This window comes from Abramis brama, assembly GCF_963993115.1.
Source record: "Abramis brama genome assembly, chromosome: 19".
NCBI lineage: Eukaryota > Metazoa > Chordata > Actinopteri > Cypriniformes > Leuciscidae > Abramis > Abramis brama.
Genome location: NC_139981.1, coordinates 34,731,542 through 34,756,715, shown reverse-complemented (window position 1 = coordinate 34,756,715; position 25,174 = coordinate 34,731,542). Strand labels below are relative to the sequence as shown.

Below are 25,174 nucleotides of genomic sequence, written 5' to 3'. Positions count from 1 at the left end.
TGTTCAAAACAGCATTGTGTCACGCGCCCATAATGCATGTGGATCAAACCCAGCGTGTCCTTTACAGTGCGCCTGTGAAGCGTGTGCACTCTCAGACCGAGCTGCAGTCGAAGGCACACTTCAGTGGTCATGGAGCGTCTAATGTTAAAGCACGAGTGGATGAAGCTTGGGAAACGGTGTGGGAAACAGTGTTGGAAACTCCACTGTGGTTTCCTGAGACTGTGAGCTTTTCGGCCGTGTGTCCACCAAAGCATTATCTTCCTTTTCAATTGTTTTCAATGGAAAAGCAGAATGAATTGAATGCCGTGAAAAACACACAAAACACACCTAAAACGGGAAAGAGCTTTGAGATTGACTGTATAAATATATTTGACAAGAAATCTGAGGTGTATTTTTACAGACTGCAGAAAGTTACAGAACAGAGAAGCAAATGAATCTCTGCAATTCACAGAAACTGGATCCAGGCAGAGAAAGGTGGATTTGCAGTTTTCATTGTGTGTCAATATGATGAGATTAGGGGTAAAATCCAGGAAACCCGATTCCTGCTGCATGTCAATATCCATGATCACTGGACCTTTGGTAAGTTGTAAAGAACACTTTATCGAGTCCAAGCTTTAGTTTAAACTGATAATCGTTTGTTTTACTGCTGTTTCCTCAGTTTCTGCTATTAAATCCAGTCACTCTGCAGCTCTTCTGCCACTCAGTCCGGCTGAGGAAGTGTGTGTGTGTGTGTGTGTGTGTGTGTGTGTGTGTGTGTGCGTTCCCGCGGGAAACTCACGTCAGTGCATAAACTCTAGTGACAACAGATGACAACAACAAGCACTACAACTGAACAAAATCATTTAAAATAAGAGCCAGAGCAAATACTCTATATTGTATCATCTATTTACTATAAAACCGGCAGCAAGCGTTTCCCGCTGGATAAAGGAGGCGGGACTTATTCCGCCATATTATGCGCTGCTCTTCCTCCCATTCATAAGTAATATTAGTGCACCGCCTCTGTATATCAAAAGTCTTTGTCCAAACTCAATGGTGACATTTAACCGTTGCTTTTCCCTGCTTTGAGCAATCAGAACATGGTGCATCTCATCTTCCCCATTTACAGGAAAACAGACTGGAATAAGTATGGAAGTAAAATAATGCCAAATGTTTTTGAAACAAAAAAGCTTGTTGAATTGCACTACTTGAAAAATTACGCATTGCATTGACCATGCTTGCATTTTATGGGCTGAAATTCAACAGTTGTATATTTAAGCTGTGAATATTTCAATTCAAAACATTTCACACACATTTTCATTATTAAAAAAAAATCAATAATCAATATTCACCCTTCAGATTTCACTTCCAAAATATTCGGTCCGTTTAAAAATAAAACCTATAATTTCTGACAGGCAATTTTCAGTCCATTTTATTTCTCTTTACAAATTCAGTGGTTTCAAATTAGACATTTCACATCCAGGATCTGCAGGAAAAGCAATTTTAAATGATAAAAATGTGTGTGAAATGCTTTGAATTGAAATATTCACAGATAAAATATACAACCATGTTAAATTTCAGCCCATAAAAATGCAGTGCATTAAAAGCAAGCATGGTTAATGTTGTGCAATTCAACAAGCTTTTCTGTTTCAAAAACATCAATATTTGACTTCCATGAATAAGCTCATGATGTGACGAGCTGAATCTGATCCTGTATCTCAGTGTGTGTTGAACATCAGCGCAGGAACACATTATAGTCTATGTCACGTCTCCACCAGCCCTAAACCTGCCCTTAAACGCTCGTACGCCAGCGCTGGCTAACGTTCACAACACTGTTCCGCCACAGATCCACGCGTTCCTCTGTTAGAAACACGACACCTGCAATCCTGCGAGGACGAGAGGAATCTGTGAGCGGAGGGAAAGTATGGCGTAATGACAGATGATGCATGAATAAACCCCACGCGAGACACAGAATACACACACTCGTGTAGAATACAGCGCTCAGATTAAGGAGACGTGTGTATGTTTACAGAGCTAATCGATGAAGAAGAGGAGCAGATGAAGACGCAGTGGTAAACCAAGCCCGGATCTTTATCTGAATATTTAATAAGAGCATCCAAACACATCTGATCGTCCTCGAACCCTGACCTTCAGTCGTCTCACTGCGGGCCTCACGGGAGCCGAGCGCCATTAGCATCAGGAGCCGGCTAGCGTCGCGCGAGTATCCGCTTTCTCTGTCGGTAAAGCAGATTTGCAAACTGCAGCGCTCAGCTGTCACTGAGTTCAGGAACACGCATCGAGCGGCTCGGCTCGGGTGTCTGTCGACGCGGCACATTAAAATAACAATAGATCGCTCCAGATGTAAACTAAAAGCTTTATTGACAAACTACAAGCTAACACCTGGCGGGAGGAAGTGGCGAGTCAGAGCGTAAACCGAGACCGAGAGAAAGACTGACGCTCCAATAAACACATCCAAACCTTCCCGTTACACACACACACACTCGACTGAACAAACCACAGCAGATCCACAGAGCAGAGCAGTGCATCATGGGACTTTCAGAGGTCACGGGGTCATTTTCTGAACGGACGACATGCAGTTTTAACCTGATCTGAAAGAGTGAAGAACAACAAAATGTGTTTGATAAATTAGTTATTAATATATTGCATTTATTCGTCTCCTATTTTCACAGATTAAGTGAGCGTCAGACGACGGCGAAGAAAAGCAGATCTCTAAATGAATATCCAGCTTTCGTACCGTACATTAAAACTTACTTAGACAATAGAGTAGAATTAAAATGTCAGACATTTATCAGTTACTGGCTATAATCTGAAAATAATGATGTCCTTATTGCCAGAGATGCTCCGATATCAACACTGTCTGATACGATAATTCTTTATATTTGAAAACCGATAACCGATATATTGTTTTTTTTATTGTTTACCGATATATAATTTTTTTAGAGCCTGATTAGAAAAACAAGTCTCACCATTAACATCCATGTCCCAAACACACAATTATAATGTTCTCGTTATTATTTTATGCAGCCGATATTACATTACAGACTTGCAGAAGTGCAAGAAATTAATTACAGAAGTGATGTCAATCATATTTCAAGCAGTTTAAAACCATCATGATGAACAGTGTGAATCTGAAGCGTCTCAGCTGAGGGAAATAATACATTATTTATCGGCTTCAAGATATCGGCCACATTTTCTTATCGGGTCGATACCGATAACATTAAAGAGAACGCATCGGCCGTTAACGATAACATTAACGAGAACGCATCGGCCGATACAGATAACATTAACGAGAACGCATCGGCCGATACGGATAACATTAACGAGAAAGCATCGGCCGTTACGGATAACATTAACGAGAACGCATCGGCCGATACGATAACATTAACAAGAACGCATCGGCCGTTACGGATAACATTAAAGAGAACGCATCGGCCGATACCGATAACATTAACGAGAACGCATCGGCCGATACGATAACATTAACAAGAACGCATCGGCCGTTACGGATAACATTAAAGAGAACGCATCGGCCGATACCGATAACATTAACGAGAACGCATCGGCCGTTAACGATAACATTAACGAGAACGCATCGGCCGATACAGATAACATTAACGAGAACGCATCGGCCGATACGGATAACATTAACGAGAAAGCATCGGCCGTTACGGATAACATTAACGAGAACGCATCGGCCGATACGATAACATTAACGAGAACGCATCGGCCGTTACGGATAACATTAACGAGAACGCATCGGCCGATACGATAACATTAACAAGAACGCATCGGCCGTTACGGATAACATTAAAGAGAACGCATCGGCCGATACCGATAACATTAACGAGAACGCATCGGCCGTTAACGATAACATTAACGAGAACGCATCGGCCGATACAGATAACATTAACGAGAACGCATCGGCCGATACGGATAACATTAACGAGAAAGCATCGGCCGTTACGGATAACATTAACGAGAACGCATCGGCCGATACGATAACATTAACAAGAACGCATCGGCCGTTACGGATAACATTAAAGAGAACGCATCGGCCGATACCGATAACATTAACGAGAACGCATCGGCCGTTAACGATAACATTAACGAGAACGCATCGGCCGATACAGATAACATTAACGAGAACGCATCGGCCGATACGGATAACATTAACGAGAAAGCATCGGCCGTTACGGATAACATTAACGAGAACGCATCGGCCGATACGATAACATTAACAAGAACGCATCGGCCGTTACGGATAACATTAAAGAGAACGCATCGGCCGATACCGATAACATTAACGAGAACGCATCGGCCGATACGGATAACATTAACGAGAACGCATCGGCCGTTACGGATAACATTAACGAGAACGCATCGGCCGATACCGATAACATTAACAAGAACGCATCGGCCGATACGGCGGCCGTTACGGATAACATTAAAGAGAACGCATCGGCCGATACCGATAACATTAACGAGAACGCATCGGCCGATACGATAACATTAACAAGAACGCATCGGCCGTTACGGATAACATTAAAGAGAACGCATCGGCCGATACCGATAACATTAACGAGAACGCATCGGCCGATACGGATAACATTAACGAGAACGCATCGGCCGTTACGGATAACATTAAAGAGAACGCATCGGCCGATACCGATAACATTAACGAGAACGCATCGGCCGATACGATAACATTAACAAGAACGCATCGGCCGTTACGGATAACATTAAAGAGAACGCATCGGCCGATACCGATAACATTAACGAGAACGCATCGGCCGATACGGATAACATTAACGAGAACGCATCGGCCGTTACGGATAACATTAAAGAGAACGCATCGGCCGATACGGATAACATTAACGAGAAAGCATCGGCCGTTACGGATAACATTAACGAGAACGCATCGGCCGATACGATAACATTAACAAGAACGCATCGGCCGTTACGGATAACATTAAAGAGAACGCATCGGCCGATACCGATAACATTAACGAGAACGCATCGGCCGATACGGATAACATTAACGAGAAAGCATCGGCCGTTAAGGATAACATTAACGAGAACGCATCGGCCGATACGATAACATTAACAAGAACGCATCGGCCGTTACGGATAACATTAAAGAGAACGCATCGGCCGTTACGGATAACATTAACGAGAACGCATCGGCCGATACGGATAACATTAACGAGAACGCATCGGCCGTTACGGATAACATTAAAGAGAACGCATCGGCCGATACGATAACATTAACGAGAACGCATCGGCCGATACCGAGAACGCATCGGCCGATACCGATAACATTAAAGAGAACGCATCGGCCGATACCGATAACATTAACGAGAACGCATCGGCCGTTACGGATAACATTAACGAGAACGCATCGGCCGATACCGATAACATTAACGAGAACGCATCGGCCGATACCGATAACATTAAAGAGAACGCATCGGCCGTTACGGATAACATTAAAGAGAACGCATCGGCTGATACGGATAACATTAAAGAGAACGCATCGGCCGTTAACGATAACATTAACGAGAACGCATCGGCCGTTAACGATAACATTAACGAGAACGCATCGGCCGTTACGGATAACATTAACGAGAACGCATCGGCCGATACGGATAACATTAACGAGAACGCATCGGCCGTTACGGATAACATTAAAGAGAACGCATCGGCCGATACCGATAACATTAACGAGAACGCATCGGCCGATACCGAGAACGCATCGGCCGATACCGATAACATTAAAGAGAACGCATCGGCCGATACCGATAACATTAACGAGAACGCATCGGCCGTTACGGATAACATTAACGAGAACGCATCGGCCGATACCGATAACATTAACGAGAACGCATCGGCCGATACCGATAACATTAACGAGAACGCATCGGCCGATACCGATAACATTAAAGAGAACGCATCGGCCGTTACGGATAACATTAAAGAGAACGCATCGGCTGATACCGATAACATTAAAGAGAACGCATCGGCCATTAACGATAACATTAACAAGAACGCATCGGCCGATACCGATAACATTAATGAGAACGCATCGGCCGTTACGGATAACATTAAAGAGAGCGCATCGGCCGATACCGATATATCGTGTTCACTAGTTATTGCATAGGCCGGGATTTGAGCTGTACATCTTTATTGACAAATTACAGCTATTTATTAAAAGAAATGAAAGGTGTTTATTTATGTGGAGTTGATGGGCACAAACCGTCATGTGACTGATATAATATCTGATATACGCGTGTAATGAACATCCGTCACAGCAGATCTCACTCATCATGGGTTCATCTGCGGATTACAGCTTCATTAACATGATCACCTATAAATAAATCACCTGACTGACAGGTTTATGGTTCTGTGAGCAGACCTCGCTTGAGTTCTTGCGTTCCGGACACATCGCGAGATTTAGGTGTGAGAACCGCGGCTCACACACAGCGAACTGTGTGTGTGTGTGTGTGTTTCTCTCTCAGCGACCCCAGGAACCGGTCCTGAGGAACATCATGAGGGCGTCACGTCTGAGACACACTGATCACGGTTACTGAGAGCTCAATACTGCAGAGGATCAGGTGACTGCACACCGAAGCACATGATGACATGGACGTGTGTGTGTGTGTGTGTGTGTCGATAGTTTTGTCAGATGAAATGCTGCTGAAGAGACTCTGGAGTTCTTGTTTTCAACCGAGCTTGAGTTTGTGTAGTAGAGCAAACTGAGACAGACTTCAGGTTCTCACACACACACACACACACACACACACACGTCATCATGTGATTCAGTGTGCAGCTCCACGTCTGATTTATTCATCCCACATTTGACAAACTCTGTGACGTTCGTGTTGAACAGGAACTGATCTAACCCAATCACGGATCAGAGTGGAGTGTGTGTGTGAGACCTGTGCGGCTCTGAGCATGCTGGGTAACGTGTGGCGCTGAGCATGCTGGGTAATGTGTGTGATCACTCACCCATGCTGTTGGTGGAGCTGCACCACATCAGCAGACAAGCTGTGCAGACGAGATTCAACACGCCGAACAGGAGGATCCTCCACGACTGAAACACACACACACACACACAGTTTCATGAGTGATTTCTCTGACGTTAAGTGTGTGTGTTCATGAGGCCTGACGGCTGAACTCTGACCCCTACTGTAAGAAACACACACTGTAACTCACTAAAACTGTTCGCTTCAGATCAAGAAGAGCTCGTCACACTAATGCAGTGATGCGAGTTCATGTCCTCCACATCTCATATTCTTACGCCTCGCTCCTGCACTCCTTCTGTGTGTTTTTAGTCTCTGTTTTGTTGTTTAGGGTTATCAGTAATATTACTGAGTCGAGCCGAATAATGACTGTTGCTCTGTAGAGCTGCTAATAACTCATCACCTTCACCATATATATATATAGATATATTAGGGGTGCGGAAAAATCTATTCATATATGAATCGCGATTCTTTCTTCTACCGATTTGTATCGATTCACAAATTTCAAAAATCGATTTTCTCAAGTGTTGCACTTCTTTAACTTCTTTAACTTCGCAGAACTACTCACAGTTACTTACAGTTATTGACGTTGATCACAATAACGAAAACAAAAGGGAGAAAATCAGATGTGTAACTATAAACATAAAGGGACAGCAGCCTCAAACCGTCGCCATACGCTTCATTAATGTTCATAAAAAAAAAAAGTCTTATAATTTTTGATCTTCAATATGAATTCATTTATATTAAATTCATAGATTATACACAGGGAACTCAAAAACTCATACTCAAAAACTTGTACACTTATAAACTCATCCATTTATACACTTATAAACTCTAAACTCATAAACTCTGAGTGTGTGTGTGTGCACACTCTAAACTCATTTAAACTTAAACTCTAAACTCATTTTAAACTTATAAACTCAAAACTCAAAAACTCGTAAACTACTTTAAACTTCAAACCACTTTAAACTTCTTAAGTTTAAAGCTCCCAGCTCCCAAGCAACTCCATAGCAACCAAACTTGAGTACCCTAGCAACCGTTTTACAAGACCTGTATCTCTGCATCAGAACATCGTATAGAGATGAGGTTTGGCTCTTTTGACTCATGCTAGCAAACAGCACTTCCAACATGCTACACATGCTAGCAGTGAATAGCTACATGCTAATAGCGATTTGTTAAGTGCTAAATCATGCCAAGATCATGCTAAGAACTCTATAAAAACTCCATAGTAACCATCTGTGACAACTACCAACCACCTAGTAACACCATAGCAACCACCCAAAACACCCTAGCAACCACCCAGAATACCCTAGCAACATCATAGCAACCACCAAAACACCCTAGCAACCACCTAGCAACATCATAGCAACCACCCAGAACACCCTAGCAACCGCCTAGCAACACCATAGCAACTACCAAAACACCCTAGCAACCGCCTAACAACAGCATAGCAACCACCCAGAACAACCTAGCAACCGCCTAGCAACACCCTAGCAACCACCAAAACACCCTAGCAACATCCTAGCAACCACCTAGAATACCCTAGCAACCGCCTAACAACACCCTAGCAACCACCCAGAATACCCTAGCAACCGCCTAGTAACACCATAGCAACCACCAAAACACCCTAGCAACCGCCTAGCAACATCATAGCAACCACCCAGAACACCCTAGCAACCGCCTAGCAACACCATAGCAACCACCCAGATTACCCTAGCAACACCCTAGCAACCACCCAGAACACCCTAGCAACCGCCTAGCAACACCATAGCAACCACCCAGAACACCCTAGCAACCGCCTAGCAACCACCCAAAACACCCTAGCAACCGCCTAGCAACCACCCAGAATACCCTAGCAACCGCCTAGCAACAGCATAGCAACCACCCAGAACACCCTAGCAACCGCCTAGCAACACCATAGCAACCACCCAGAACACCCTAGCAACCACCCAGAACACCCTAGCAACCGCCTAGCAACCACCCAGAATACCCTAGCAACCGCCTAGCAACAGCATAGCAACCACCCAGAACACCCTAGCAACCGCCTAGCAACCACCCAGAATACCCTAGCAATCGCCTAGCAACACCATAGCAACCACCCAGAACACCCTAGCAACCGCCTAGCAACCACCCAGAATACCCTAGCAACCGCCTAGCAACACCATAGCAACCACCCAGAACACCCTAGCAACCAACCAGAATACCCTAGCAACCAACTAGCAACAGCATAGCAACCACCCAGAACACCCTAGCAACCGCCTAGCAACACCATAGCAACCACCCAGAATACCCTAGCAACCACCTAGCAACACACTAGCAACCACCTAGCAACAGCATATCAACCACCCAGAATACCCTAGCGACTACCTAGCAACCACCCAGAACACCCTAGCAACCGCATAGCAACCACCCGGAACACCCTAGCAACCACCCAAAACACCCTAGCAACCACCCAAAACACCCTAGCAACCGCCTAGCAACCACCCAGAATACCCTAGCAACCGCCTAGCAACAGCATAGCAACCACCCAGAATACCCTAGCAACACCATAGCAACCACCCAGAACACCCTAGCAATCGCCTAGCAACCACCCAGAATACCCTAGCAACCGCCTAGCAGCACCATAGCAACCACCCAGAACACCCTAGCAACCCACTAGAAAACCCCCAACAACTTTTTAACTTTAAACTACTTTAAACTTCAAACTGATTTAAACTTTAAACTAATTTAAACTTTAAACTAATTTAAACTTTAGACTAATTTAAACTTTAAACTACTTTAAACTTCAAACTAATTTAAACTTTAAACTAATTTAAACTTTAAACTAATTTAAACTCCAAACTACTTTAAACTCCAAACTACTTTAAACTCCAAACTACTTTAAACTTCTTCAAACTTTCTGGTCCGGCTTTCTCAAGCCAACTTAAAGTTTGTCTCGACGAACTTTTTAATCTAGTTTATATTAAATTCATAGATTATACACAGGGTTTTATTTTTACTTTTGATTAATTTCGGTAGTAGGGCAGTTAAATAGTAAGTTTATTTAATTTGTATATTTTTTCTATTATTTGTCTATTGTTTGTAATATGCTTCTTTGTTCCTATCTTTAACATAAATAAATTAAATATAATAACCTGCCTTGTAGGGCTGTGCAATTAATTGAATTTCGATTTCGATTTTTGCTCCCAACGATCACCAAAATAGTACAATCGAGTAAAAACGATTATTTTGCCATGTTCTGTTTTGAAAAAACGCTCTAGTTTTGTCTTGTGTTCTGAATGACGCACATCCGCCCCTCCCGATGCCTTAAACTCTCTCAGCTTGAATGTTTAAACTGATGAGACTTAAAAAGAAGTGAAAATGATAAACTTTAGTTACGATGCAATGCTGGCCCGATTGTGCGAGTGACAATTCCGTCATGTCCGACTCCTGAACGCGAGAGTGTAGTTTCGACGCTTGCCTTGTCCAGCGCATTCAGAGAGACGGAGAGAGACGCGGCGCCGCTGAACACTCACGCCGTTTGTGGAATTGCGTCTTGGAGAAAGTTTTAAAATTACTGATTTGATTTTATAGTCTGTGTGGATTAATTTAGGCTACTCATACAATCTACATGCTAAAGTGAATCAATGTTTGCAGGGGAATTTCCCGCATTATAAGTGGTGGACCTGCGGGAATTATTAAAATACTCATTGAAGTATTATCTGTTATATTATTTATTTTAATAGTTCAAAAAGTACAATCAATGTTCAAATTTCGATTTTTTAAGAATTGTTGAAAGGTGTCTTTGGTAACACTTTACAATAAGTTTCACTAATTAGCATTAGTTAACTACCTTAGTTAACATTAACTAATAATGAACAATACTTCTACAGCATTTACTAATCTTAGTTAATATTAATTTCACCATTTACTAATACGTTATTAAAATGAAAGGTTGTATTTGTTAACATTAGTTTATGCACTGTGAACTAACATGAACAAACAATGAACAGCTGGATTTTTATTAACTAACATTAAAAAAAATTAATAAATACTGTAACAAATGTATTTCTCATTGTTAGTTCATGTTAGTTAATACATTAACTAATGTTAACTAATTAACCTTATTGTAAAGTGTTCTTTTTAATAAATGCAACACGTTCCCAAAGTCATGTGAAATAATCGTGTTTCATAATCGTGATTTCAATACTGACCAAAATAATCGTGATTATGATTTTTTCCATAATCGAGCAGCCCTAGTGCCTTGCTTTATTACAGAAGACTGTGTGTAAGAGTGCAGGCCGCTTAAAGGGCTTTTGTTTTATAATAATGGATTGACTAAAATGGGAAGAAGAGCTAAATAAATGTCAAGGTTACCCTTTAATTCAGACTCTCTTTCCTTCTAGACCGTGAACTACAACCAACTCTACGCACATATCGAATCGAAATTTACATAAAAATCAAGAATAGATTTGAAGCGAATTGTGAGGAACCAAAAGATTCCCGTCCCTAATATAACAGATCATTATTTGATGGATTTTGCAACATTGAACACTAAACTGAACTGATCTGAATAATGACACTCGTGTTTTTAGACCTGAATGATGAAGTGTGAGGTTTGCTTTATTGATGGTGTTTGAATCGGTGTGTACTGTATGAAGAAGTGAAGCGTGTGTGTGTGATGAAGTGAAGCGTGTGTGTGATGAAGTGAAGCGTGTGTGTGATGAAGTGAAGTGTGTGTGTGTGATGAAGGACTCACCCGCCGGTCAGACGTCACCAGGCTGAACTCCTGCGCACACTTGCCCAGCACCGAGCGATGGGTTTTGCGGAAGGGATGGATGGTGCCCTGAGGAGATGGACAGATCAGATCAGAGAAAACTACATTACCCACAATCCCCACACACACCGTTACCGTGGAAATAGTGTTCGGTGAACTCCCATGGAGCTTTGCTAATGACAAAACTCAGTCACACAAGTCCTGATCCACTCCCATGTGAACGTTTGGGTCAGTGCGATGATTTTATTACTTTGTTTAGAAAGAAATTAATACTTTTATTCATCAAGGACGCATTAAATTTATCAAAAGTGACAGTTGAGACATTTATAATGTTACAAAAGATTCTATTCTTGTTTCTGAAAATTGTGTTGTGTGAGGAAACTATCACTTAAAATATAATTAATTATTAAATTAAAACTTTTTACATTAAAACTTTTTTGAAAAAAACTAAACAAGTGTTTCAAATCCAAAAACTTGGCAAAAGTTTTCACGATATTTTCCCTTTAACGTGAACATTAATAACGCGTGACGTCACATGTGATGTTATGATGAACTTCACATCATATTTCACGCGCATATATGACCATAAATGAGTCTTACCAGCACATATGTGTCAGTCTCGTGCTTCTTTCTGTGCCCTGGAGCATCTGAAGATGAAACACAGTTATTGATATTTCACACACAGTCTGAGGGAAACAGCCTGAGGGAGACTCTCACCCGAGTCCTTGATGCCGATCACGTCCAGCACCACCATGTCAGGCTTATCCGACGGCGACACCTTCCTCTCGGTGACCCCAGACGGCACTACATCCGGCTTATTGCTCAGCTTTCTGCCGTAATAATCAGAAACATGACTGTGATATGGGTTATTATGAGCCATAACTGACGTGGACGAGCCGTCCAGCGCCATCTTTACTTCCGCGGAACGTCCTTCCGTCACGACCTGATCACGTGATGCTTCACGACAGCCAATCACAGCGCTGCCAGTTATTTACTCGGTTAACATCATACACATTTAACTACTGTATAAAACAAAAATTAAATGAGAGAGAATAAAAACACAGAGATATTTTGATAACACTTTACAATAAGGTTCATTAGTTAATGTGTTAACCAACATGAACTAACCATGAGCAATACATTTGTTACTGTATTAGTTCATCTTTGTTAACATTAGTTGATAAAATCCAGCTGTTACGTTAGTTCACGATGCATTAATTTAGTTAACTAATGTTAACTAACAAACCTTATTGTAAAGTGTTATCAATATGTTTTATTTAGTTACAGGGATACAGGTGATCTTTTTAAGTTTCCTATACAAACGACGGTTATTTTAATAAAATTAATGTAATTGATGAACGTGACCAGGATTAACTGTTAAATTTGCTGATTTAACTTTATTATTTATAAATTTGCGTGACTTTATATTTGACAGGAGTTCGTATTAACGCCGGAAATTGCGTCACTGTAGTGTCTGCGCATGCGTGACTCTGTCCTCTAGTTCACAGCGGTTAGCTGCGGTAAAGCGCGCAGCAGTGTTTACTTTTACACGAACTGAATTCATATTCATATTCATCACTGCATAATTCGCTTGTTGACGATGGCAGGAACTCTGGCGCGTAAAGCCGTGGATCATCTCCGCAGTAAAGAGTTCAGAGAGTATCTCATGAGGTCAGTCCCTGTGTTTCTCAATAGCGCTGAGGTAAATAATGTCGATGTTTGAGAGTTATTAAACCGGAATGCAGTGAAATGACTCGCAGCCTCACACAAAGACTGTTGTTATGCTCATAATAAACAGAAAACTGCAGTTTATCGTGTGAAGGACACGAGCTGCAGTTCCGCGGCGAGCCTCCAGGCGGCGCCAGATCCGCGTCATCACCGCGTCATAACAACAACAGTCCAGAGTCCAGCTGACACAAGACTGATGCTCACAAGCACTCTATCATCTGTCAAGCTGTATTTTACGGGTTTTATTTCATTATAAACCGCGCAGGTCATTATTGCTGCCACACGCCAATCTCTGCATATTCACGTTGTTACTATATTTTCATTCCAGAGGTTTAACGCCAGGAATGTGTCTCCTTATCGACTTCTGATGTTACGACACAATAAAACTAACCTGTCACTGTCTTCTGGTTATAGATCTGGACTAGGGTCGGTCTCTTTCTAAAGAGACACTCAGCAGAAGTGAAAATAATAGAAGTAGTAAAGCAAATGTGCTGAGCTAAACATTTTTATTTTAATCATACAAAATAATTTGGACTCTAAAATTGCTAGAAAATCAAAGCCTTTTGTCTAACCAAGCTGTGTTCCACATTCAAAGTTTTAAAGTTGCAATGTTCAATTTCATAACAGTTTTCACAGGATATATTTTGAGTGTTTAAACTTTCGTTTGACTAAGGGTATGTTTACACAACACCATTCTCAACTGAAAGTGGAAAACTTTAAAGCTTTTTGGCTGTTCGTTTACACAACAATGGCGTTTTGGGGCCTGAAAACGCAAGCAAAATGGTGATGTGCATGTTCACTCATGCCTATTACCAGAGCCCGTGTACGGAGAGTCTGGCCACTCCTTGTTAAGTCCTATTGTACCGAATTTTGGTTGTAGTTCCACCAGAGCTCCACTGGGGGCGATCGCCCATGAGTGCAGAATGAATGGGAGTCTATGGGGCTAGACGGCTAAATGTGTCTCTTTCACCCGATTGCCGTTGAGAAATCTCAGATTTGATTGTAGGTTTGAAAAGTGGATTTTGAGGGGTATAGCGCCATAGACCTCCATTCATTCTGCACTCGTCCTGTGAGCGCCCTCATGTGGAGCCAGAGTGGAACTGCAGCCAGTTCAGAAGCCGGAAGTTACTGAGAGTGGAAGTTCTCCCCTTATTAGACATTCTTTGATATTACGTTCTCTGTGGGGTGTTTCTTGACAAAGTGACGTCGCCACCTACTGGCCTGACTTGCATAACAGCCTTAGTAATTTTCGCAGATCCGTGTGAACGGGATTGTTTTGACAACGTTGTGTCTGTTTTCAGTACACTGTTGTCATGTAAACATACCCTAAAACAAAAGGCCATATAAAGCGGGACGTTGACAGTAAACAGGCTGATTCATTCCCCAGGGAATTTTCAGAGTTTTCTTTAGTAAATCATCTTAGGGTTCGTTTACTTGACAACGATGAACTAAAAACAGAAATGTTTTTCCTTTGCGTTTTTCACGTACAAACAACAACATTGTCAAGTCACACGGATCCGCGAAACGACTAGAATCGCGGTGTTCTGCTGCCAGACCAGTAGGTGGCGTTGAAACACTATAGACTGAACATGTGACACGCGTGTGCATGACATCACCGTCTTCACAAATTTGAAAACCATTTTTAAATGTTTGCGTTTCCCAAAACACTGTTGTCGTGTAAATGAACGGCCAAAACACATAAAATGTTTTAGTTTTAAGGTGAAAGCGCTGTTGTGTAAAAAGTGAAAGTGTTACTGTAAAGCCAGTTCTTCTCTCTGTGATTATTTTGAACAACCAGACACTTGATATTGTACATTGCTGATCTTCTGTGAATATGTTTTAACCTCTTGTTCCCGCCGGATCTGCTCTTCCCGTGGGATCGTCCCCTCAGCACGGTAAGTCCTCAGCATTATGCTATCTTATTATTATTATTATTATTATTAATATTATTATGATCATTACTCTATCTCCTGTCCCTCAGCACTTCTGGGGTCCGGTGGCCAACTGGGGTTTGCCCATCGCTGCCATCAGTGACATGAAGAAGAGTCCCGAGATCATCAGCGGCCGGATGACCTTCGGTAAGAGCTGGACAATATTCTGATGTTCTGATCCAATCTGACCTCTGACCTGTAATGCTGCCTGACTCATAATCATACACTGTTGGTTCGTTGGCCAGGAGAACTGAGACTTAGTCTGGTTTCTCACGAGGTGTTTTCCTCCATTCTGTCACTGATGGAGTTTTGGTTCCTTCGCTGTCGCCTCTGGCTTTTGTCTTGCTTAGTTGGAGACATTTAATTTAATATTCACCAATAATATTGATCTCCTTCATTGACACCATTATCTGAGAACTGAACTGAGCTGGACGATGACATCAAGTTTTTCTCCAGAGCGGCTGTATATATAAATGAACTAAATTAATAACTTTTTACAACAAAAATGAAACATCACTGAACTTCCTTAAGCTGGACTGTGACGCTATTCTCTTCTGGAAACAAACTTTGTTGTATTATTTTCCTGTTATCTCTGTAAAGCTGCTTTGAAACACTCTGTGCTGTAAAAAGCGCTAGGCCTATATAAATAAAAGTGACTTGACTAAGAGACACCACAGTGTGCAACAGACAGGCTCTGTGAGGTCAAAGGTGAACTCTGGCTCTGTGAGGTCAAAGGTGAACTCTGGCTCTGTTTCTCCAGCTCTGACCTGCTACTCGCTGCTGTTCATGCGCTTCGCCTATAAGGTCCAGCCGAGGAACTGGCTTCTGTTCGCCTGCCACCTGACCAATGAGACGGCCCAGCTCATCCAGGGCAGCAGACTCATCCGATACAAGTACGGTTATTACCCTCACGTAATGCTTACTGTAAATCCAGACTCATCCGAAACAAGTACGGTTATTATCCTCACGTAATGCTTACTGTAAATCCAGACTCATCCGATACAAGTACGGTTATTACCCTCCCGATACAAGTACGGTTATTACCCTCGCGTAATGCTTACTGTAAATCCAGACTCATCCGATACAAGTACGGTTATTACCCTCACGTAATGCTTACTGTAAATCCAGACTCATCCGATACAAGTACGGTTATTACCCTCACGTAATGCTTACTGTAAATCCAGACTCATCCGATACAAGTACGGTTATTACCCTCGCGTAATGCTTACTGTAAATCCAGACTCATCCGATACAAGTACGGTTATTACCCTCGCGTAATGCTTACTGTAAATCCAGACTCATCCGATACAAGTACGGTTATTACCCTCGCGTAATGCTTACTTTAAATCCAGACTCATCCGATACAAGTACGGTTATTACCCTCGCGTAATGCTTACTGTAAATCCAGACTCATCCGATACAAGTACGGTTATTACCCTCGCGTAATGCTTACTGTAAATCCAGACTCATCCGATACAAGTACGGTTATTACCCTCGCGTAATGCTTACTGTAAATCCAGACTCATCCGATACAAGTACGGTTATTACCCTCGCGTAATGCTTACTGTAAATCCAGACTCATCCGATACAAGTACGGTTATTATCCTCGCGTACTGCTTACTGTAAATCCAGACTCATCCGATACAAGTACGGTTATTACCCTCGCGTAATGCTTACTGTAAATCCAGACTCATCCGATACAAGTACGGTTATTACCCTCACGTAATGCTTACTGTAAATCCAGACTCATCCGATACAAGTACGGTTATTATCCTCACGTAATGCTTACTGTAAATCCAGACTCATCCGATACAAGTACGGTTATTACCCTCCCGATACAAGTACGGTTATTACCCTCGTGTAATGCTTACTGTAAATCCAGACTCATCCGATACAAGTACGGTTATTACCCTCGCGTAATGCTTACTGTAAATCCAGACTCATCCGATACAAGTACGGTTATTACCCTCGCGTAATGCTTACTGTAAATCCAGACTCATCCGATACAAGTACGGTTATTACCCTCGCGTAATGCTTACTGTAAATCCAGACTCATCCGATACAAGTACGGTTATTACCCTCCCGATACAAGTACGGTTATTACCCTCGCATAATGCTTACTGTAAATCCAGACTCATCCGATACAAGTACGGTTATTACCCTCGCGTAATGCTTACTGTAAATCCAGACTCATCCGATACAAGTACGGTTATTATCCTCGCGTAATGCTTACTGTAAATCCAGACTCATCCGATACAAGTACGGTTATTACCCTCGCGTAATGCTTACTGTAAATCCAGACTCATCCGATACAAGTACGGTTATTATCCTCGCGTAATGCTTACTGTAAATCCAGACTCATCCGATACAAGTACGGTTATTATCCTCGCGTACTGCTTACTGTAAATCCAGACTCATCTGATACAAGTACGGTTATTACCCTCGCGTACTGCTTACTGTAAATCCAGACTCATCCGATACAAGTACGGTTATTACCCTCACGTAATGCTTACTGTAAATCCAGACTCATCCGATACAAGTACGGTTATTACCCTCGCGTAATGCTTACTGTAAATCCAGACTCATCCGATACAAGTACGGTTATTACCCTCGCGTAATGCTTACTGTAAATCCAGACTCATCCGATACAAGTACGGTTATTACCCTCGCGTAATGCTTACTGTAAATCCAGACTCATCCGATACAAGTACGGTTATTACCCTTGCGTAATGCTTACTGTAAATCCAGACTCATCCGATACAAGTACGGTTATTACCCTCGCGTAATGCTTACTGTAAATCCAGACTCATCCGATACAAGTACGGTTATTACCCTCGCGTACTGCTTACTGTAAATCCAGACTCATCCGATACAAGTACGGTTATTACCCTCGCGTAATGCTTACTGTAAATCCAGACTCATCCGATACAAGTACGGTTATTACCCTCACGTAATGCTTACTGTAAATCCAGACTCATCCGATACAAGTACGGTTATTATCCTCACGTAATGCTTACTGTAAATCCAGACTCATCCGATACAAGTACGGTTATTACCCTCCCGATACAAGTACGGTTATTACCCTCGCGTAATGCTTACTGTAAATCCAGACTCATCCGATACAAGTACGGTTATTACCCTCCCGATACAAGTACGGTTATTACCCTCGCGTAATGCTTACTGTAAATCCAGACTCATCCGATACAAGTACGGTTATTACCCTCCCGATACAAGTACGGTTATTACCCTCGCGTAATGCTTACTGTAAATCCAGACTCATCCGATACAAGTACGGTTATTACCCTCACGTACTGCTTACTGTAAATCCAGACTCATCCGATACAAGTACGGTTATTATCCTCACGTAATGCTTACTGTAAATCCAGACTCATCCGATACAAGTACGGTTATTACCCTCCCGATACAAGTACGGTTATTACCCTCGCGTAATGCTTACTGTAAATCCAGACTCATCCGATACAAGTACGGTTATTACCCTCGCGTGATGCTTACTGTAAATCCAGACTCATCCGATACAAGTACGGTTATTACCCTCACGTAATGCTTACTGTAAATCCAGACTCATCCGATACAAGTACGGTTATTATCCTCACGTAATGCTTACTGTAAATCCAGACTCATCCGATACAAGTACGGTTATTACCCTCCCGATACAAGTACGGTTATTACCCTCGCATAATGCTTACTGTAAATCCAGACTCATCCGATACAAGTACGGTTATTACCCTCGCGTAATGCTTACTGTAAATCCAGACTCATCCGATACAAGTACGGTTATTATCCTCGCGTAATGCTTACTGTAAATCCAGACTCATCCGATACAAGTACGGTTATTACCCTCGCGTAATGCTTACTGTAAATCCAGACTCATCCGATACAAGTACGGTTATTATCCTCGCGTAATGCTTACTGTAAATCCAGACTCATCCGATACAAGTACGGTTATTATCCTCGCGTACTGCTTACTGTAAATCCAGACTCATCTGATACAAGTACGGTTATTACCCTCGCGTACTGCTTACTGTAAATCCAGACTCATCCGATACAAGTACGGTTATTACCCTCACGTAATGCTTACTGTAAATCCAGACTCATCCGATACAAGTACGGTTATTATCCTCACGTACTGCTTACTGTAAATCCAGACTCATCCGATACAAGTACGGTTATTATCCTCACGTAATGCTTACTGTAAATCCAGACTCATCCGATACAAGTACGGTTATTACCCTCGCGTAATGCTTACTGTAAATCCAGACTCATCCGATACAAGTACGGTTATTACCCTCGCGTAATGCTTACTGTAAATCCAGACTCATCCGATACAAGTACGGTTATTACCCTCGCGTAATGCTTACTGTAAATCCAGACTCATCCGATACAAGTACGGTTATTACCCTCGCGTAATGCTTACTGTAAATCCAGACTCATCCGATACAAGTACGGTTATTACCCTCGCGTAATGCTTACTTTAAATCCAGACTCATCCGATACAAGTACGGTTATTACCCTCGCGTAATGCTTACTGTAAATCCAGACTCATCCGATACAAGTACAGTTATTACCCTCGCGTAATGCTTACTGTAAATCCAGACTCATCCGATACAAGTACGGTTATTACCCTCGCGTAATGCTTACTGTAAATCCAGACTCATCCGATACAAGTACGGTTATTACCCTCGCGTAATGCTTACTGTAAATCCAGACTCATCCGATACAAGTACGGTTATTATCCTCGCGTACTGCTTACTGTAAATCCAGACTCATCCGATACAAGTACGGTTATTACCCTCGCGTAATGCTTACTGTAAATCCAGACTCATCCGATACAAGTACGGTTATTACCCTCACGTAATGCTTACTGTAAATCCAGACTCATCCGATACAAGTACGGTTATTATCCTCACGTAATGCTTACTGTAAATCCAGACTCATCCGATACAAGTACGGTTATTACCCTCCCGATACAAGTACGGTTATTACCCTCGTGTAATGCTTACTGTAAATCCAGACTCATCCGATACAAGTACGGTTATTACCCTCGCGTAATGCTTACTGTAAATCCAGACTCATCCGATACAAGTACGGTTATTACCCTCGCGTAATGCTTACTGTAAATCCAGACTCATCCGATACAAGTACGGTTATTACCCTCGCGTAATGCTTACTGTAAATCCAGACTCATCCGATACAAGTACGGTTATTACCCTCGCGTAATGCTTACTGTAAATCCAGACTCATCCGATACAAGTACGGTTATTACCCTCGCGTAATGCTTACTGTAAATCCAGACTCATCCGATACAAGTACGGTTATTACCCTCGCGTACTGCTTACTGTAAATCCAGACTCATCCGATACAAGTACGGTTATTACCCTCGCGTAATGCTTACTGTAAATCCAGACTCATCCGATACAAGTACGGTTATTACCCTCACGTAATGCTTACTGTAAATCCAGACTCATCCGATACAAGTACGGTTATTATCCTCACGTAATGCTTACTGTAAATCCAGACTCATCCGATACAAGTACGGTTATTACCCTCCCGATACAAGTACGGTTATTACCCTCGCGTAATGCTTACTGTAAATCCAGACTCATCCGATACAAGTACGGTTATTACCCTCCCGATACAAGTACGGTTATTACCCTCGCGTAATGCTTACTGTAAATCCAGACTCATCCGATACAAGTACGGTTATTACCCTCCCGATACAAGTACGGTTATTACCCTCGCGTAATGCTTACTGTAAATCCAGACTCATCCGATACAAGTACGGTTATTACCCTCACGTACTGCTTACTGTAAATCCAGACTCATCCGATACAAGTACGGTTATTATCCTCACGTAATGCTTACTGTAAATCCAGACTCATCCGATACAAGTACGGTTATTACCCTCCCGATACAAGTACGGTTATTACCCTCGCGTAATGCTTACTGTAAATCCAGACTCATCCGATACAAGTACGGTTATTACCCTCGCGTGATGCTTACTGTAAATCCAGACTCATCCGATACAAGTACGGTTATTACCCTCACGTAATGCTTACTGTAAATCCAGACTCATCCGATACAAGTACGGTTATTATCCTCACGTAATGCTTACTGTAAATCCAGACTCATCCGATACAAGTACGGTTATTACCCTCCCGATACAAGTACGGTTATTACCCTCGCATAATGCTTACTGTAAATCCAGACTCATCCGATACAAGTACGGTTATTACCCTCGCGTAATGCTTACTGTAAATCCAGACTCATCCGATACAAGTACGGTTATTATCCTCGCGTAATGCTTACTGTAAATCCAGACTCATCCGATACAAGTACGGTTATTACCCTCGCGTAATGCTTACTGTAAATCCAGACTCATCCGATACAAGTACGGTTATTATCCTCGCGTAATGCTTACTGTAAATCCAGACTCATCCGATACAAGTACGGTTATTATCCTCGCGTACTGCTTACTGTAAATCCAGACTCATCTGATACAAGTACGGTTATTACCCTCGCGTACTGCTTACTGTAAATCCAGACTCATCCGATACAAGTACGGTTATTACCCTCACGTAATGCTTACTGTAAATCCAGACTCATCCGATACAAGTACGGTTATTATCCTCACGTACTGCTTACTGTAAATCCAGACTCATCCGATACAAGTACGGTTATTATCCTCACGTAATGCTTACTGTAAATCCAGACTCATCCGATACAAGTACGGTTATTACCCTCGCGTAATGCTTACTGTAAATCCAGACTCATCCGATACAAGTACGGTTATTACCCTCGCGTAATGCTTACTGTAAATCCAGACTCATCCGATACAAGTACGGTTATTACCCTCGCGTAATGCTTACTGTAAATCCAGACTCATCCGATACAAGTACGGTTATTACCCTCGCGTAATGCTTACTGTAAATCCAGACTCATCCGATACAAGTACGGTTATTACCCTCGCGTACTGCTTACTGTAAATCCAGACTCATCCGATACAAGTACGGTTATTACCCTCGCGTAATGCTTACTGTAAATCCAGACTCATCCGATACAAGTACGGTTATTACCCTCGCGTAATGCTTACTGTAAATCCAGACTCATCCGATACAAGTACGGTTATTACCCTCGCGTACTGCTTACTGTAAATCCAGACTCATCCGATACAAGTACGGTTATTACCCTCGCGTAATGCTTACTGTAAATCCAGACTCATCCGATACAAGTACGGTTATTACCCTCGCGTAATGCTTACTGTAAATCCAGACTCATCCGATACAAGTACGGTTATTACCCTCGCGTACTGCTTACTGTAAATCCAGACTCATCCGATACAAGTACGGTTATTACCCTCGCGTACTGCTTACTGTAAATCCAGACTCATCCGATACAAGTACGGTTATTACCCTCGCGTAATGCTTACTGTAAATCCAGACTCATCCGATACAAGTACGGTTATTACCCTCGCGTAATGCTTACTGTAAATCCAGACTCATCCGATACAAGTACGGTTATTATCCTCACGTAATGCTTACTGTAAATCCAGACTCATCCGATACAAGTACGGTTATTACCCTCACGTACTGCTTACTGTAAATCCAGACTCATCCGATACAAGTACGGTTATTACCCTCGCGTAATGCTTACTGTAAATCCAGACTCATCCGATACAAGTACGGTTATTACCCTCGCGTAATGCTTACTGTAAATCCAGACTCATCCGATACAAGTACGGTTATTACCCTCGCGTAATGCTTACTGTAAATCCAGACTCATCCGATACAAGTACGGTTATTACCCTCGCGTAATGCTTACTGTAAATCCAGACTCATCCGATACAAGTACGGTTATTACCCTCGCGTAATGCTTACTGTAAATCCAGACTCATCCGATACAAGTACGGTTATTACCCGAGCGTGATGCTTACTGTAAATCCAGACTCATCCGATACAAGTACGGTTATTATCCTCGCGTAATGCTTACTGTAAATCCAGACTCATCCGATACAAGTACGGTTATTATCCTCGCGTACTGCTTACTGTAAATCCAGACTCATCCGATACAAGTACGGTTATTATCCTCACGTAATGCTTACTGTAAATCCAGACTCATCCGATACAAGTACGGTTATTACCCTCATGTAATGCTTACTGTAAATCCAGACTCATCCGAACCGTGAATTTTGTGATGTGTTGCACCTCTAACGACCTGTTATTATCATCATCTAATGCTTATATGATCCTGTCTGTGCGTGAGTTCAGGCTGGTCTGGGCCAGTACAGTACTGGTGCAGTAATGCGCTGTGTGTTCCTCTTCCTCAGCATGGAGAAGAAGACGGCCAAATGATGAGGTTTCAGCGGCTCCTTCCCCTCGGCCTCTTCAGATCAAACATCTCTTCGGTTTTAATGCAAATAAATAATCATAGATGATCCGTTTTATGCAGTTTTCTGTCTCTGTTACACAAGCCTTACAACACAGTCGTGAAGGTTATAGTTTGTATGTAATGTAGAAATATCTGATTAATTTATTTTCATTCATAATGAAATCAGTGTGTTTAAAAATTAATTATGGAGAAAATAAAAAAAATAACATAATGCTTTTGCTGTTTTTGACTGACTATCCTTTCATCATTCTATTTATCCATCATCCATCCTTTCATCATTCCTTCCATCCATCCATCCTTTCATCATTCTATATATATATCGTTCTCTTTATTGTTCTGTCCATCCATATCTATCTATCATCATCTATCTTTCCATCGTTCTATCCATCCATCCATCTTTCTGTCTAACTATATCTATCCAAATATCCATCCATCCAAATCCTTCTATCTATTGATCCATCATCTATCTATCGTTTTATCTGTCTCGTTCTATCTGTTTCTGTCCATTTATGCATCCATCCAAATCTATCATTCTATCTATCATCTAACTATTGTTCTGTCTTTATCGTTCTATACATCCATATCTATCTGTCTGTCTATCATTCTAGCCATATATCCATCCATCCATCATCTATCCATCATCTATCCATCTATCCATCTATCTATCTATCTATCTATCTATCTATCTATCTATCTATCTATCTATCCATACATCCGTCTGTCTTCTATCTATTGTTCTATATATCCATCCATCTCATTCTGTCCATCTATCATCGTTCTATCCATATATGCATTCATATAATTATATCTATCATCTAACTATCGTTCTATCTTTATTCTATGCATCCATATCTGTCTGTCGTTCTGTTCATATCCATATCATTCTGTCCATCTATCGTTCTATCTATCCATATATCCATCTGTCTGTCTGTTTGTCTATATAATCTATCTATCCGTATCTCTGTCCATCCATCCTTCAAGAATAATGACTGAAATTTCAATCTGTTCTTCAAGCAAACTGATCAGAGGCCATCAGAAGACTGATGTAATGTAATATACATGTTATGAAATGTTTACGGCGCGTTGATGTCACAATGGAGATGTCCTGGATATCCTTAAATAAATGTGTGTCCATGGAAGAAATGCACAGAGGTTTGGAACGACACGAGTAAATAATGACAGAACTTTTATTAAACGGTTCCTGAAGAACTGCGGCTCAAACACTGATACTGATGATGATATAATAAACTCATCTGGCATTGCATCACCATAAAAAGAGATATTTTTAATGAAATGTGTTTCCAGGAAATAGACGGGTCCAGGCCTATTTGTTGCAGAAC

At 41.8% G+C, this 25,174-nt stretch overlaps 2 protein-coding genes across 3 annotated transcripts in view; one reads left to right on the top strand and one right to left on the bottom strand.

The window, feature by feature from the left end:
- Positions 1-12,708, bottom strand: part of slc30a6 (solute carrier family 30 member 6) — a 28,225-nt gene extending 15,517 nt beyond the window's left edge. The window contains exons 1-4 of the mRNA XM_084093429.1: positions 12,487-12,708; positions 12,370-12,416; positions 11,752-11,838; positions 7,000-7,084 (exon numbers count right to left, since the gene is read on the bottom strand). Coding sequence (XP_083949555.1) covers positions 7,000-7,084; positions 11,752-11,838; positions 12,370-12,416; positions 12,487-12,679 — 412 coding nt within the window. The 5' untranslated portion in view covers positions 12,680-12,708. The remainder of the gene's footprint in view (positions 1-6,999; positions 7,085-11,751; positions 11,839-12,369; positions 12,417-12,486) is intronic.
- Positions 12,709-13,235: 527 nt separating this feature from the next.
- mpc1 (mitochondrial pyruvate carrier 1) lies at positions 13,236-24,045 on the top strand. Of its 2 annotated transcripts, none has more exons than XM_084092273.1 (4): positions 13,236-13,444; positions 15,479-15,575; positions 16,189-16,321; positions 23,773-24,045. In XM_084092273.1, the coding sequence occupies exons 1-4, from the start codon at positions 13,370-13,372 to the stop codon at positions 23,795-23,797; spliced, it is 330 nt and encodes a 109-aa protein (XP_083948399.1). In that variant the 5' UTR covers positions 13,236-13,369; the 3' UTR covers positions 23,798-24,045. The 2 variants fall into 2 exon arrangements, with proteins under 2 accessions (XP_083948399.1, XP_083948398.1); XM_084092272.1 differs by lacking the exon at positions 13,236-13,444 and adding an exon at positions 13,973-15,392.
- Positions 24,046-25,174: the final 1,129 nt, after the last annotated feature.